This window comes from Chrysemys picta, chromosome 4, assembly GCF_011386835.1.
Source record: "Chrysemys picta bellii isolate R12L10 chromosome 4, ASM1138683v2, whole genome shotgun sequence".
In the NCBI taxonomy this organism is placed as follows: Eukaryota; Metazoa; Chordata; order Testudines; family Emydidae; genus Chrysemys; species Chrysemys picta.
Window position 1 is genome coordinate 75,111,717 of NC_088794.1, and position 15,234 is coordinate 75,126,950.

Below are 15,234 nucleotides of genomic sequence, written 5' to 3' on the forward strand. Positions count from 1 at the left end.
AAAAGGGGATTTCTGCATTTATTATTACAGAATGATCTACACCAATCAACTTAGGAAATACCATTTTCTGTTCTTAATATCTGAAATTTAGTTGATTAGATTTTGCATTTTTGTTTTTTGTTGACTGTCATTGCTAATCCAGCATTTGGCTCTTCTACTGAAGGATTAGATTGCTGCTGGGCATTAAAAAATCAGCAGTTAACATGTCGTCTTCCAGGCTCTTAAAGAAAATTCAAAGATCTCTAATAACTGAATGATGATGATGAACAGCTTGTTTAGTACATTGTGTATGTGAGCAGTTATAAATGAGTTGCCACATAGGCTATTACTATTCCAGTTTTGATGCCGTTGATAACTAGAAGACATTTGTGAATTAAAATATGTAAATTGGGGAGGGAAAATTGAATAGAGTATTTTAATGATGTGCTAATTTTATGTGTACGTTACATAAAAGCTATTGATTGTTTTGGAAGATATTTAGTAATCATAAGACTACACCCACTCCATTATACTATTGTGATGTTAATAAAAACAACCCACACTCAAATTTGATTTTTAGTAACTTAAAATGTTCAGAAATAATAAAATATATACATAGCATGTCAGAAATAAGCTCAGTTATTAACTAGTCAAAACTAGCTAATGGTTATTCAAATGGGAGATGGTTAATCAAAAATAGAATTTTTGACAAAATTGCATGAAAAACTTGAAATTCAGAAAACTTTGACTACTAGTACTTGGTTTAATAGGAGATTTTTATATTTCCCTGACTGATAAATGTATTCCTCTTTAAGAATATAAAATAATACATCACAATATCTTAATTCTTCTTCTCTTCATACACATAAGAAGGTGATCTGAGAATGTTTAAATGTTTCTTGCATATTCTCCTCTTATGCAAATAGCCCAGGAGTACCATCTGTGGGATGACAAGGTAGAGATCTGAATGTTGGATGTTCAAAACAGTTTTAAAAAAATCTTGCATCAAAGTGCCAGCAAGATACAAAGTTTCAGCTTTTCAACTCCAGGTTGTTTTATTATTTGGGTTTTACAATTGCTAGAATGATAGCACTAGTATCTGAAGCTTCATATAAACCCCCAGGTGTCCCTCTTGCTACCACTTGCCAGTGTATCTCATCCCATGATGATGTTAGAATACCAAGGAGTGAGGAAAATTCAGTTCTTAGGCCAGTGATTGGATGAGCATTTTTACTGAGACATTCCCCACTAGGAATTGGACTTTCTAATAACTCATTTCGCACTGGACACAGAACAAGCCTACAGCTCATATATGTATGGTCACTATAATAATAAATGGAGATATACCTATCTCATAGAACTGGAAGGGACCTTGAAAGGTCATCGAGTCAAGTCCCCTGCCTTCACTAGCAGGACCAAGTACTGTCCCTGACAGTCCCCCCCCCCCCCCCCCCCGATCCCTAAATGGCCCCCTCAAGGATTGAACTCACAACCCTAGGCTTAGTAGGCCAATGCTCAAACCACTGAGCTATCCCTCCCTCAGGATTACTTAAAACTGGTGACTTAGGCCTGGTCTACACTACAGGTTTAGGTCGACTTTAGCAGTGTTAAATCGAATTAAGCCTGGACACGTCCACACGACGAAGCCCTTTCTTTCGACTTAAAGGGTCCTTTAAACCGGTTTCTTTACACCACCTCCGACGAGGGGATTAGCGATAAAACCGGCCTTTGCGGGTCGGAATTGGGGTAGTGTGGACGGAATTCGACGTTATTGGCCTCCGGGAGCTATCCCACAGTGCTTCATTGTGACTGCTCTGGACAGCACTCTCAACTCAGATGCACTGACCAGGTAGACAGGAAAAGACCCGCGAATGTTTGAATTTCATTTCCTGTTTGCTCAGCGTGGAGAGCACAGGTGACCACGCAGAACTCATCAGCACAGGTAACCGTGATGGAGTCCCAGGATCGCAAAAGAGCTCCAGCATGGACCGAACGGGAGGTACGGGATCTGCTCGCCATATGGGGAGATGAAGCAGTGATAGCTGAACTCCGTAGCAGTAAAAGAAATGGCAAAGTATTAGAAAAGATCTCCAAGGCCATGAAGGACCGAGGCCATAACAGGGACACACAGCAGTGCCGCGTGAAAATTAAGGAGCTACGGCAAGCTTACCACAAAGCCAGAGAAGCAAACGGAAGGTCCGGGGCAGAGCCACAAACTTGCCGCTTCTACGCGGAGCTGCATGCGATCCTAGGGGGTGCAGCCACCAGTACCCCAACCGTGTGCTATGACTCTCTCACTGGAGAAACACACAGGGAAGACGGTTCGGGGAACGAGGAAGATGAGGATGGAGGTACTGTAGGTAGCTCACAGCAGCAAGGAAGCGGAGAAACTGGTTTCCCCAACAGCCAGGATATGTTTGTGACCCTGGACCTGGAACCAGTAACCCCCGAACTCACCCAAGACCCTCAGGGCACACAGGAGACCTCTGGTGAGTGTACCTTTGTAAATATTTGTAAACATTACACATGGTTTAAAAGCAAGCGTGTTTAATGATTAATTTGCCCTGGCAATCGCGGCCAGTACATCTACTGGAAAAGTCTGTTAACGTGTATGGGGATGGAGCGGAAATCCTCCAGGGACATCTCCAGAAAGCTCTCCTTTATGTACTCCCAAAGTGTTTGCAAAAGGTTTCTGGGGAGGGCTGCCTTATCCCGTCCGCCATGGTAGGACACTTTACCATGCCAGGCCAGTAGCACGTAGTCTGGAATCATTGCATAACAAAGCATGGCAGCGTATGGTCCCGGTGTTTGCTGGCATGCAGACAATATCCATTCCTTATCTCTCTTTGTTATCCTCAGGAGAGTGATATCATTCACGGTCACCTGGTTGAAATGGGGTGATTTTATTAAGGGGACATTCAGAGGCGCCCGTTCCTGCTTTTCTGAACAGAAATGTTCCCCGCTGTTAACCACGCGGTGGAGGGGAGGGGTGAAGTGATCATCCCAGAGAATCGTGTGTGTGTGTGGGGGGGGGTGGTTTACTTGGGTTTGTGCCGCATGTTAACCGGGAAACCGCAGCCCCTCCTTTTACATTGAAAACCCATTTTAAATGGACAACCCAATTCATCCTTGATATGGGAAATGCGCTGCTGTTTGCAACCTTTCCCGCATGTTAAGAAGGTTAAAAAAGCCAAAACACTGTGGCCTACCATGGCTGCCTGCAAGCCGAAATATGCGACCTTGTAATGAAAGAGTGTACCCATTGTTCTCTAAAATGTGTCTTTTTTAACCACCTCTCCCTTCTCCTCCACCAGCTGCAAATGTTTCTCCTTCGCAGAGGCTAGTGAACATTAGAAAGAGAAAACGTAGGACGAGGAACGATATGTTCACGGAGCTGCAGATGTCCTCCCACGCTGATAGAGCACAGCAGAATGCGTGGAGGCAGTCAATGTCGGACATGAGAAAAGCACAATATGAACGAGAGGAGAGGTGGCGGGCTGAATGGTGGGATGAAAAGAGCAAGTGGCGGGCTGAAGACGATAGGTGGCGTCAGCTTGCAGACAGACGGCAAGAGTCAATGCTCCGTCTGCTGGAGCATCAAACTGATATGCTCGAGCGTATGGTTGAGCTGCAGGAAAGGCAGCAGGAGCAGAGACCGCCACTACAGCTCCTGTGTAACCAACAGCCCTCCTCCCCAAGTTCCATAGCCTCCTCACCCAGACGCCCAAGAACACGGTGGGGGGGCCTCCGGCCACCCAGTCACTCCACCCCAGATGATCGCCCAAGCATCAGAAGGCTGGCCTTCAATAAGACTTAAAGTTTTAAAATGCAGTGTGTCCTTTTCCATCCCTCCTCCCCCACCCATCCCAGGCTACCTTGGCAATTATCCCCCTACTTCTGTGAGGAACTAATAAAGAATGCATGAATGTGAAAAAACAATGACTTTATTGCCTCTGTAAGCGGTGTTCGAATTGGGGAGGGGAGGGTGGGGTGGGGTGGTTGGTTTACAGGGAAGTAGAGTGAACCGGGTCGGGGGGGGGGGTTTGGAGGGTTCATCAAGGAGAAACAAACAGAAGTTTCACACAGTAGCCTGGCCAGTCACAAAACTCGTTTTCAAAGCTTCTCTGATGCGCACCGCGCCCTGCTGTGCTCCTCTAACCGCCCTGGTGTCTGGCTGCGCGTAATCAGCGGCCAGGCGAGTTGCCTCAACCTCCCACCCCGCCATAAAGGTTTCCCCCTTACTCTCACAGATATTGTGGAGCGCACAGCAAGCAGCAATAACAATGGGGATATTCTTTTCGCTGAGGTCTGAGCGAGTCAGTAAGCTGCGCCAGCGCGCTTTTAAACGTCCAAATGCACATTCCACCACCATTCGGCACTTGCTCAGCCTGTAGTTGAACAGGTCCTGACTCCTGTCCAGGCTGCCTGTGTACGGCTTCATGAGCCATGGCATTAAGGGGTAGGCCATTGCCCTGGCAAATTGGATCACAGCAGCCCCCACCGTAGATTTGCCCACTCCAAATTGATTCCCGACTGACCAGTAGCTGGTCTGGCGTTGCAAGCTTCCACAGGGCTATCGCCACTCGCTTCTCAACTGTGAGGGCTGCTCTCATCTTGGTATCCTGGCGTTTCAGGGCAGGGGAAAGCAAGTCACAAAGTTCCATGAAAGTGCCCTTACGCATGCGAAAGTTTCGCAGCCACTGGGAATCGTCCCATACCTGCAGCACGATGCGGTCCCACCAGTCTGTGCTTGTTTCCCGGGCCCAGAATCGGCGTTCCACGGCATGAACCTGCCCCAGTGACACCATGATTTCCACATTGCTGGGGCCTATGCCTTGTGAGAGGTCTATGTCCATGTCAATTTCTTCATCACTCTCTTCGCCGCGCTGCAATCGCCTCCTCGGGTGGTCCGGGTTTCGCCTTGGCATGTCCTGGGTCTGCATATACTCCAGGACAATGCGCGTGGTATTCATAGTGCTCATAATTGCCGTGGTGATCTGAGCGGGCTCCATGATCCCAGTGCTAGCTATGGCGCCTGGTCAGAAAAAAGGCGCGAAACTAGTATCTGATGGACCAGGAGAAGGAGGGAGGGCCGAGTGACGACATGGCGTACAGGTACAGGAACAGGGAATTAAAATCAAGAAAGGTGGCTGTGCATCAGGGAGAAACACAAACAACTGTCACACAGAATGGTCCCCCCAAAGATTAAACTGAAAACCCTGGGTTTAGCAGGCCGTTGATTTGACGGAGGGAGGGGGAAGCAAATGAATACAGAGCAAATCTATTTTTTACATCTTAAGACGACGGTGCAGCGTGACTGATAGCCCTCGGCATCTTTCTGGGTGCTTGGCAGCAAATACTGGGCGCTTGGCAGTTAGTGTATTACGATGGTCTTCAGGCCTATTGCACGATCTGCTGCTCAGGGAAGACTCTGCTAATGTGCGATGACCCAACTTGTAACAGGACGGTTAACAGTCGTAATACACCATCTACTGCCAAAAGGCAAGGGGCTGGTGCAATGCAGCCCCACGGCTGCCAGCACCCAGATCGCCGATGAAGGCTACCAGTCTACTGCACCGTCTACCGCCAAAAGGCAGTTAGCAGCTGCTGCTGTGTAGCAATGCAGTCCCACGTCTGCCGGCACCCAGAGGACATATGGTGATGGTGAGCTCAGCTGAGCTGAGTGGGCTCCATGCTTGCCGTGGTATGTTGTCTGCACAGGTAACCCAGGTAAAAAGGCGCGAATCTATTGTCTGCCGTTGCTGTGACGGGGGGGGAGGGGCCTGACGACATGTACCCAGAACCCCCTGCGACAGTGTTTTGCATCATCTGGGCATTGGGATCTCAACCCAGAATTCCAAGGGGCGGCGGAGACTGCGGGAACTGTGGGATAGCTGTGGGATAGCTACCCATAGTGCAATGCTACGGAAGTCGACGCTAGCCTCGTACTGTGGACGCGGTCCGCCGACTAGAGCACTTAGAGCATTTTATGTGGGGACACACACAATCGGCTGTATACAACCGATTTCTATAAAACCGGCTTCTATAAATTCGAACTAATTTCGTAGTGTAGACATACCCTTAGATATGAAGGGCCAAATACCCCGTTACCAATTGCCTTAGTTATCCATCTCTCTCTCTCTCTCTCTCCTTGTGTGTGTGTGTGTGTGTGTCTACCTTGCTGTGTTTGATAAACTCAAGAGGACTTGTGATTGGTTATCGTTAATCAATTAACTTCAATCTGGATCTGTCCCTAGAAGTCTGCGAGAGGCTTTTTTGGATAAGAGAACCTAACACCGATAATAGACTTCAGCCTTTTGCAATATACTCAGTTAAAACTCAACCAACTTTTTTGATTATAGTGATACCAAAACAAGCAGGGCAAAAGCAATTAACATTACTATCCTGGTGTAAGTTTAGTAGGATCTCTGCATCCCTTTTCCATTTTAATCTGTTCACTACCCTCTCATATAAAATGTAAATACAGTATGTTGGCTCACCCTACTTCATGGTTGGCAAAAAAAAACAACCCCTCTGTTTTGTATCTCTTGAATTTCAGGCATCCAAAAGTGATACTTGTGAACAACAACGGAATTTGGAGGCTGCTGTTAGCATATCATTAGTTTCCCAATGACCCTGAGTGTTCATAAATATTTCTTGCTGCCCCCCGCTGCACAATTTCCATCTCTGCGGCATACACTCACACTTGCTGACAGTGTAGATTTAAATGGATGCTAGCTAATAAAGTAGGTCTATTCTTAGAGTTACATGGCAAGTCTTTTATTATCCCTTTCTTGCTTGTGGCAGTCCTGATGACAGATGTGACCTGTTCTCTCAAACAGCATTCTGTGCCGCATTAATTACTTTGGTGAATGCCTGTATATCACTGTGCATTTTAAAGGGGTTTCCTTTTAATAATTGTTGAACCATTATTCCTTTAACAGCTGGCTCTCTTTGTGTTTCTCTTTTCTAGCAAATGCCAGATGTGAATGTGACCTGGGATGGAGAGGGCCCCAGGCAGCTGCAATCTATCGACATCTCTATTGCTGTGGCAACAGACCGAGGTCTCATTACACCAATCATAAAAGATGCTGCTGCCAAGGGAGTGCAGGAAATTTCTGCCTCTGCAAAGGTATGTCTCAGATGTACAGTAGGCTTAGAAATATCATGGCTGTTTAGCTTCTTGCAGCCAAGTGTATGGCGTGACCCAGATGAACATGAATGATGATCTTAAAGCAGTTTTAAAATAGTCTTTAAGGCTGCTTTAGTGGTGTTGGGATTTTAAAATAATTATTAAAGTAGTAAGTCTGTGCCATTCATTCTCTTAGCACTCTTTTTTAAATGCAAAGATAACTTAGCCATCAAATTCTGCAGTGAAATCCCAGCTAAACATGGCTCATTGCAGCCTGTGAAATTGTGTCTTAATTGAAGCGATAGATTAAAAAACAACAACAACAAAGTAATTTCAGATTTTTTAGTATTTGCAGTATTTTCTCCAGGTGCTAGGTGGGGGTGGTTTGTTTTATTGTAATTATTATATCCCTTGTTCGTGGCTGTGACCATTTGAGCATTCACTGTTGACACATATTTAGCTTGTGATCCACTATGATCCCCAGATCCCTTTCTGCAGTACTCCTTCCTAGACAGTCATTTCCCATTTTGTATGTATGCAAATGATTGTTCCTTCCTAAGTGGAGTACTTTGCATTTGTCCTTATTTAATTTAATCCTATTTACTTCAGACCATTTCTCCAATTTGTCCAGAACATTTTGAATTTTAATCCTATTCTCCAAGTCACTTGCAACCCCTCCCAGTTTGGTATCATCCGCAAACTTTATAAGGCCTGGTCCACACTAACCCCCCACTTCGGACTAAGGTACGCAAATTCAGCTACGTTAATAATGTAGCTGAATTCGAAGTACCTTAGTCCGAACTTACCGCGGATCCAGACGCGGCAGGCAGACTCCCCCGTCGATGTCGCGTACTCCTCTCGCCGAGCTGGAGTACCGGCGTCGACGGTGAGCACTTCCGGGATCAATCCGGGATCGATTTATCGCGTCTAGACAAGATGCGATAAATCGATCCCAGAAGATCGATTGCCTGCCGCCGAACCAGGAAGTAAGTGTAGACCTATCCTAAGTGTACTCTCTATGCCATTATCTAAATCATTGATGAAGAAATTGAACAGAACCGGACCCAGAACCAATCCCTGTGGGACCCCACTCATTATGCCCTTCCAGCATGAATGTGAACCACTGATAACTACTCTCTGGGAATGATTTTCCAACCAGTTATAAACCCACCTTATAGTAGCTCCATCTAGGTTGTATTTCCCTAGTTTGTTTATGAGAAGATCATGCGAGACAGTATCAAAAGCCTTACTAAAGTCAAGATATACCACATCTACTGCTTCCCCCCAATCCAGAAGGCATGTTACCTTGTCAAAGAAGGCTATCAGGTTGCTTTGACACCATTTGTTCTTGACAAATCCATGCTGACTGTTCTTTATCACCTTATTATCTTCTAGGTGTTTGCAAACTGATTGCTTAATTATTTGCTCCATTATCTTGCTTGGTATAGAAGTTAACCTGATTGGTCTGTAATTCCCTAGGTTGTCCTTATTTTCCTTTTTTATAGATGGGCACTATATTTGCCCTTTTCCAGTCTTATGGAATGTCTCCCGTCTTCCATGACTTTTCAAAGACGATTGCTAATGGCTCAGATACCTCCTCAGTCAGCTCCTTGAGTATTCTAGGATGCATTTCATCAGGCCCCGGTGATTTGAAGACATCTAACTTGTCTAAGTAATTTTTGACTTGTTCCCTATTTTAGACTCTGATCCTTCCTCATTTTCACTGGCATTCACTATGTTAGACGTCCAGTCATCACCAACTTTCTTGATGAAAACGGAAACAAAGAAGTCATTAAGCACCTTTGCCATTTTCACATTTTCTGTTATTGTCTTCCCCCCTCATTGAGTAACGGGCCTACTCTGTCTTTGGTCTTCCTCTTGCTTCTAATGTATTTGTAGAATGTCTTCTTTTTCCTTTTTATGTCCCTAGCTAGTTTGAGCTCGTTTTGTGTCTTGATTTTTCTAAATTTTGTTCCTACATACTTGTGGTGTTTGTTTATATTCATTCTTTGTAATTTGACCGAGTTTCCACTTTTTGTAGGACTCTTTTTTGAGTTTTAGATCATTGAAGATCTCCTGGTTAAGCTAGGGTGGTCTCTTGCAATACTTCCTATCTTTCCTAGTTTGCTCTTGTGCCCTTAATGTCTCTTTGAAAAACTGTCTTCAGTTGTTTTTCCCCTTAGACTTGCTTCCCATGGGATTTTACCTACCAGCTCCCTGAGCTTGCTAAAGTCTGTCTTCTTGAAATCCATTGTCTTTATTGTGCTGTTCTCCCTCCTACCATTCCTTAGAATCATGAAATCTATCATTTCATGATCACTGTCACCCAAGTTGCCTTCCACTTTCAAATTCTCAACCAGTTCCTCCTATTTGTCAAAATCAAATCTAGAACAGCCTCCTCCCTTAGTAGCTTTCTCCATTTTCTGAAATAAAAAATTGTCTCCAATACATTGTTGCTATGTTATTTTCCCAACAGATGTCTGGGTAGTTGAAGTTCCCCCATCACCACCAAGTCCCGTGTTTGGATGATTTTGTTAGTTGTTTAAAAAAAGCTTCATCCACCTCTTCTTCCTGGTTTGGTGGTCTGTAGTAGACTCCTACCGTGACATCACCCTTGTTTTTTTACCCCTTTTATCCTTACCCAGAGACTTTCAACAAGTCTGTCTCCTATTTCTATCTCAGTCCAAGGAAATACGTTTTTAATATATAAGGCAACACCTCCTCCCTTTTTTTCCCGCCTGTCCTTCCTGAGCAAATTGTATCCTTCTATACCAATATTCCAGTCATGCATATTATCCCACCAAGAATCCGTGATGCCAACTATGTCATAGTTGTGTTTATTTACTAGTATTTTGAGTTCTTCCTGCTTATTCCCCATACTTCTCGGATTAGTATACAGACATTTAAGATACTGATTTGATTTCCACCCCCAATTCTGTCTTCTCTTCCTTATTTCTGCTATAACAGCCCATGCTCCCCCCAGATTCCGACCCTTCTCCCAGATTTATGTTTTTGATTTGTCAAGACCCCCCCCCCCCCAAAAATATAATAATTGCTAAAGCTACGATTTATTCACAAATATTTTTAGTAAAAGTCATGGGCAGTAAACAAAAAGTCACAGCCAGTGACCTGTCCATGACTTTTACTAAAAATACCCCTAACTAAATCGTAGGTGCTGGGGAAGAAAGGGTGCTCCAAGATGCTGGTGCTCAGCGGGTGTGTGTGTGTGTGCGTGCGCTCCAGCGGTCGCTGCTGCTCGGGGTTGGAGGTGGTATTCCGGTGGTTGCTGCTGCTCCTGTTTTGTTCCTAGGGGACCTTAGCTTTTACTTTTAGTGGACAAAACCCATTAGAAAAGTTCATAAAACTATTTGTTCCACTTGACAGTAACACATTAGGTCAACTTCTATATGAGGAAACCATGTTGAAATGAGTGTCGGTCTGCATTTGTCATTCTTCGCTTGTGGGTAAAGGTAGAGTTGTTGCGTGATAAACCTTCACCTTAAATTATGAAAATAAGATGCTTTATAGCTAGAGAGACAACATGGGTAAAGTGATATCTTTTTATTGGACCAACTTCTCTTGGCTAAAAGGACGAGCCTTCAAGCTTACACAGAACTCTTCTTCAGGTCTGAGAAAAGTACTCAGAGTATCACAGCTAAATACAAGGTGGAACAGATAAGGAATTATCACCTTTCTCAGACCTGAAGAAGAACTCCATGTGGCTTGAAAGCTTCTCTTTCTCATCAACAGAAGTTGGTCCAATAAACAATATCACTTTACCCACTTTGTCTCTCTTTTCCACAGCTGGGTGTATCTCTGAGATCCTGGAACTAGCGCAGCTACAGCAACACTGCAGATATACCTCATAGTTGTGACAAGTTAATTTAAATCCTGTCTCAAATTGTAATTATGACTTTATCATAAATTACCTTGGGCAGATCCCATTATTATCAATGGAAGTAACGCCTTATATCAGAGGCCCTGGCATCAGATTCAGTGGCACTTGTGATCATAAAAATACTTTATGCTTATATAGTGTTTTACAGTTTCAGAATATTGTACAAACATTAATCTGTAAATTGATAAAAACAGCTATATCACAAGGGAGTTGAGGATTAGTTCATTGATATTTATGAAGTGCACATGATTCTCTGCTAGAAGGTGCTGTAAAAGTAAAAAGTAGTAAAGCACGTAAGCAGAATAAGTATTACGCACACTGTAATATGGAGAAGCTGAAGCACAAATGTAAGTGAATTCCCCAAATTGACATGTACGTGGAGAAGGGCCTAAGGCAGCTGGCCTGCTCGTGCTATCTCTCTCTATCTGAGCTTGTGGACCAGGCTCTGACTACCATGACTGTCCTACAGGAGTCACTGCTTTAGAGAAGACTGACAGCAGAAGCAACATCAAGGCAGACAAAAGCAGATAAGAAAGTAGGAAATATGTCTGCACATTTTTGATTTCTTAGTAGAAAAGCAGACTCTCTCTGATGTTTTGCACTGCATGCAAAGTTCCAGTTCATATAAGAAGAAACATCTAGAAGCATCACCACTTATGGAGAAGGATAGGGAGAGCTTGATATTACTGCAGATTTTCTGTAGGCAAACAGGTGACTCTGAAAGAGGAGTTTGGCAGAAAAACAGTGCTACATAGGAAGTACCCTTTTGTAATTTAATAAAATCATTTACATCTGCTAATATGCTGCTCTTTGCTTTGGATGATCCAACTCTCCATTTCTACCTTGAAGCAAACCTAAAATCTACCTTCTTACAGTACAAGTACCAGAACATTTTAATTGAATTTACTGAAATTTTGTTTTGTTTCTGAACAAATTACACACAGCTTTTCCTTTTCATCCTTTGAGTTTTTCAAAGCAAACCTCCAAAAAACTAATGAGTGGAAATTCTTTGGGGCACATTCTGATGCCTTGACACTGAATTGTACCTCACTCCTTGAGCAGTCCCTTCAGTGTCAGTAAGAATATTAGTCTGGTCCTTTTCTCTCTTTCTCCAAGTTGGTATTGAAACATTTCTAGCCTATTGTAAGACATTTTTTGGTTCACACTCCATGGGAAAAAATAAGAGCCTGAAAAAGGAAAAGAAAATGGATTTATAACAAAGGTTATTTATTCAGATGTTTAATGTTGCATTTTGAACTGTAGCTACCTGTAAACTCATCGTTTATGAACTCATTAAAATGCCAAACTATTATAATAAGTAAAAACATTTATAGAGCTGTTTAGCTTTTGAATCCTTTCCCTCATATCTGTGAAGTCCCTTAAAGATGGGTGTAACCCATTAAAAGATGTTTTGTAGTTAGCATTTGTTAATATAACACACTGCATGTTAATCACAACCATTCACAAATTTCAGAGAGGTAGCCGTGTTAGTCTGTATCAGCAAAAACAACGAGGAGTCCTTGTGGCACCTTAGAGACTAACAAATGTATTTTGGCATAAGCTTTCGTGGGCTAGAACCCACTTCATCAGATGCATGGAGTGGAAAATACAGGAGCAGGTATAAATACATGAAAAGATGTGAATTGCCTTACCAAGTGTGACAATTCAATTGACAGCAGGATACCAAGGGAGGAAAAATAACTTTTGAAGTGGTTATGAGAGTGGCCCATTTCAGACAGTTGACAAGGTGTGAGTAACAGTAGGGGGAAATTAGTATTAGGGAAATTAGGTTTAGGTTATGTAATGACCCAACCACTCCCAGTCTTTATTCAGGCCTAATCTGATGGTGTCCAGTTTGCAAATTAATTCCAGTTCTGCAGTTTCACGTTGGAGTCTGGTTTTGAAGTATTTTTATTGAAGAATTGCCACTTTTAGGTCTGTTATTGAATGACCAGGGAGATTGAAGTGTTTTCCTAATAGTTTTTGAATGTTATGATTCCTGATGTCAGATTTGTGTCCATTTATTCTTTTGCGTAGAGACTGTCTGGTTTGGCCAATGTACATGGCAGAGGGGCATTGCTGGCACATGATGGCATATATCACATTGGTAGATGTGCAGGTGAACGAGTCCCTGATGGTGTGGCTGATGTGGTTAGGTCCTATGATGGTGTCCCTGGAATAGATATGTGGACAGAGTTGGTATTGGGGTTTGTTGCAGGGTTTGGTTCCTGAGTTGGTGTTTTTGTTGTGGTGTGTAGTTGCTGGTGAGTATTTGCTTCAGGTTGGGGGGCTGTCTATAAGTGAGGACTGGCCTGTCCCCCAGGGTCTGTGAGAGTGAGGGATCATCCTTCAGGATAGGTTGTAGATCCTTGATGATGTGCTGGAGAGGTTTTAGTTGGGGGCTGTAGGTGACAGCTAGTGGTGGTCTGTTATTTTCTTTGTTTGGCCTGTCTTATAGTAGGTGACTTCTGGGTATCCTTCTGGCTCTGTCAATTTGTTTCTTCACTTCACCAGGTGGGTATTGTCGTTTTAAGAATGCTTGATAGAGATCCTGTAGGTGTTTGTCTCTGTCTGAGGGATTGGAGCAAATGCGGTTGTATCTTAGAGCTTGGCTGTAGACAATGGATCGTGTGATGTGGTCTGGATGAAAGCTGGAGGCATGTAGGTAAGAATAGCGGTCAGTAGGTTTTTGGTATAGGGTGGTGTTTATGTAACCATCGCTTATTAGCACTGTAGTGTCCAGGAAGTGGACCTCTTGTGTGGACTAGTCCAGGCTGAGGTTGATGGTGGGGTGGAAATTGTTGAAATCCTGGTGGAATTCCTCAAGGGCCTCTTTCCCATGGGCCCAGATTATGAAGATGTCATCAGTGTAGCACAAGTAGAGTAGGAGCATAAGGGGATGAGAGCTGAGGAAGCGATGTTCTAAGTCAGCCATAAAAATGTTGGCATATTGTGGGTCCATGTGGGTACCCATAGCAGTCCCGCTGACTTGAAGGCATAAATTGTCTCCAAATCTGAAATAGTTGTGGGCTAGGACAAAGTCACAAAGTTCAGCTACCAGGTTTGCCGTGATGGTTTCGGGGATGCTATTCCTGATGGCTTGTAGTCCATCTTTGTGTGGAATGTTCGTGTAGAGAGCTTCTACATCCATAGTGGCTAGGATGGTGTTTTCTGGAAGATCACCAAAGGACTGTAGTTTCCTTAGGAAGTCAGTGGTGTCTTAAAGATAGCTGGGAGTACTGGTAGCGTAGGGCCTGAGGAGAGAGTCTACATAGCCAGATAATCCTGCTATCAGGGTGCCAGTGCCTGAGATGATGGGGCGTCCAGGATTCCCAGGTTTATGGATTTTGGGTAACATTCACAAAAGACTTTCCTGCCCCTCGTTCATGTGTAGTGCAACATGCAATCCCTTACTGAGAGTTCTTGTAAACTTGTTTTATAAATAGTGTTTTCCTATTTGGTATTGTTATGGTAGTTTATTTCTAAATTTCATTTTGTGAGCAATTTAATGGTTTAACTGTTATCACTTCTCAGAGAGAAATTCTGTCTCAGAAGTACTTTCCAAAAAAACAAAAATACTTAATAATCCAGGAGGACTGGCTGGTGAAAAGAACTAATGACAAAATATGTGTTTATCCTTTAGGTCACTGGTTGAAATCTAGCTGGTCACTCGTGGCTAAACAAGACAGTTTGGTAGCATGTGTGAAATGAGTTGATGATTCGCAGAGAGACATGGTGAGTGAAGTAACATCTTTTATTGGTCCAACTTCTGTTGGTGAAAGAGACAAACTTTTGAGCTACTCAGAGCTCTTTTTCAGGTCTAGGAAGAGAAGAAGAGTTCTGTGTCGCTTGAAAGCTTCTCTCTTTTAGTCACAGAGGTTGGACCAATAAAAGCTTACCTCACCCACTTTGTCTGTCTAATATCCTGGGACCAACCTGGCTACAACACTGCAAATTAATGAGTTGGATTCATTTTCTAGTGGGTAGGTGACTCCATCACCAAAAAGAAATCACCATATCTGGCCCTAATTGGCCAGATTTATAAGAATTTTTAGAATTTAGAGACTGATTGACCAATTAAACATGTTAGACCAACCAGTCCATCTCAATATGGCTAATGTAATATTATTTCCTACAGTTTGTCTTAGTGCGTTATCCAGTATAATTCCAAATTCCAAGCCATGGGGGGCTTGCACCACTTCCTTAGAGACTATTTCACTGGCAA

General features: G+C 43.5%; 2 protein-coding genes across 4 annotated transcripts in view; both read left to right on the plus strand.

The window, feature by feature from the left end:
• The window catches only part of PDHX (pyruvate dehydrogenase complex component X), a 127,212-nt gene that overhangs the window by 95,147 nt on the left and 16,831 nt on the right, over positions 1–15,234 (plus strand). For all 3 annotated transcript variants that reach the window (XM_065592689.1, XM_065592688.1, XM_065592690.1), the window contains one exon: positions 6,953–7,111. In XM_065592689.1, coding sequence (XP_065448761.1) covers positions 6,953–7,111 — 159 coding nt within the window. The remainder of the gene's footprint in view (positions 1–6,952; positions 7,112–15,234) is intronic.
• Positions 906–3,925, plus strand: LOC135983099 (uncharacterized). Its single transcript, XM_065592691.1, has 2 exons — positions 906–2,468; positions 3,294–3,925. The coding sequence occupies exons 1-2, from the start codon at positions 1,931–1,933 to the stop codon at positions 3,794–3,796; spliced, it is 1,041 nt and encodes a 346-aa protein (XP_065448763.1). The 5' UTR covers positions 906–1,930; the 3' UTR covers positions 3,797–3,925.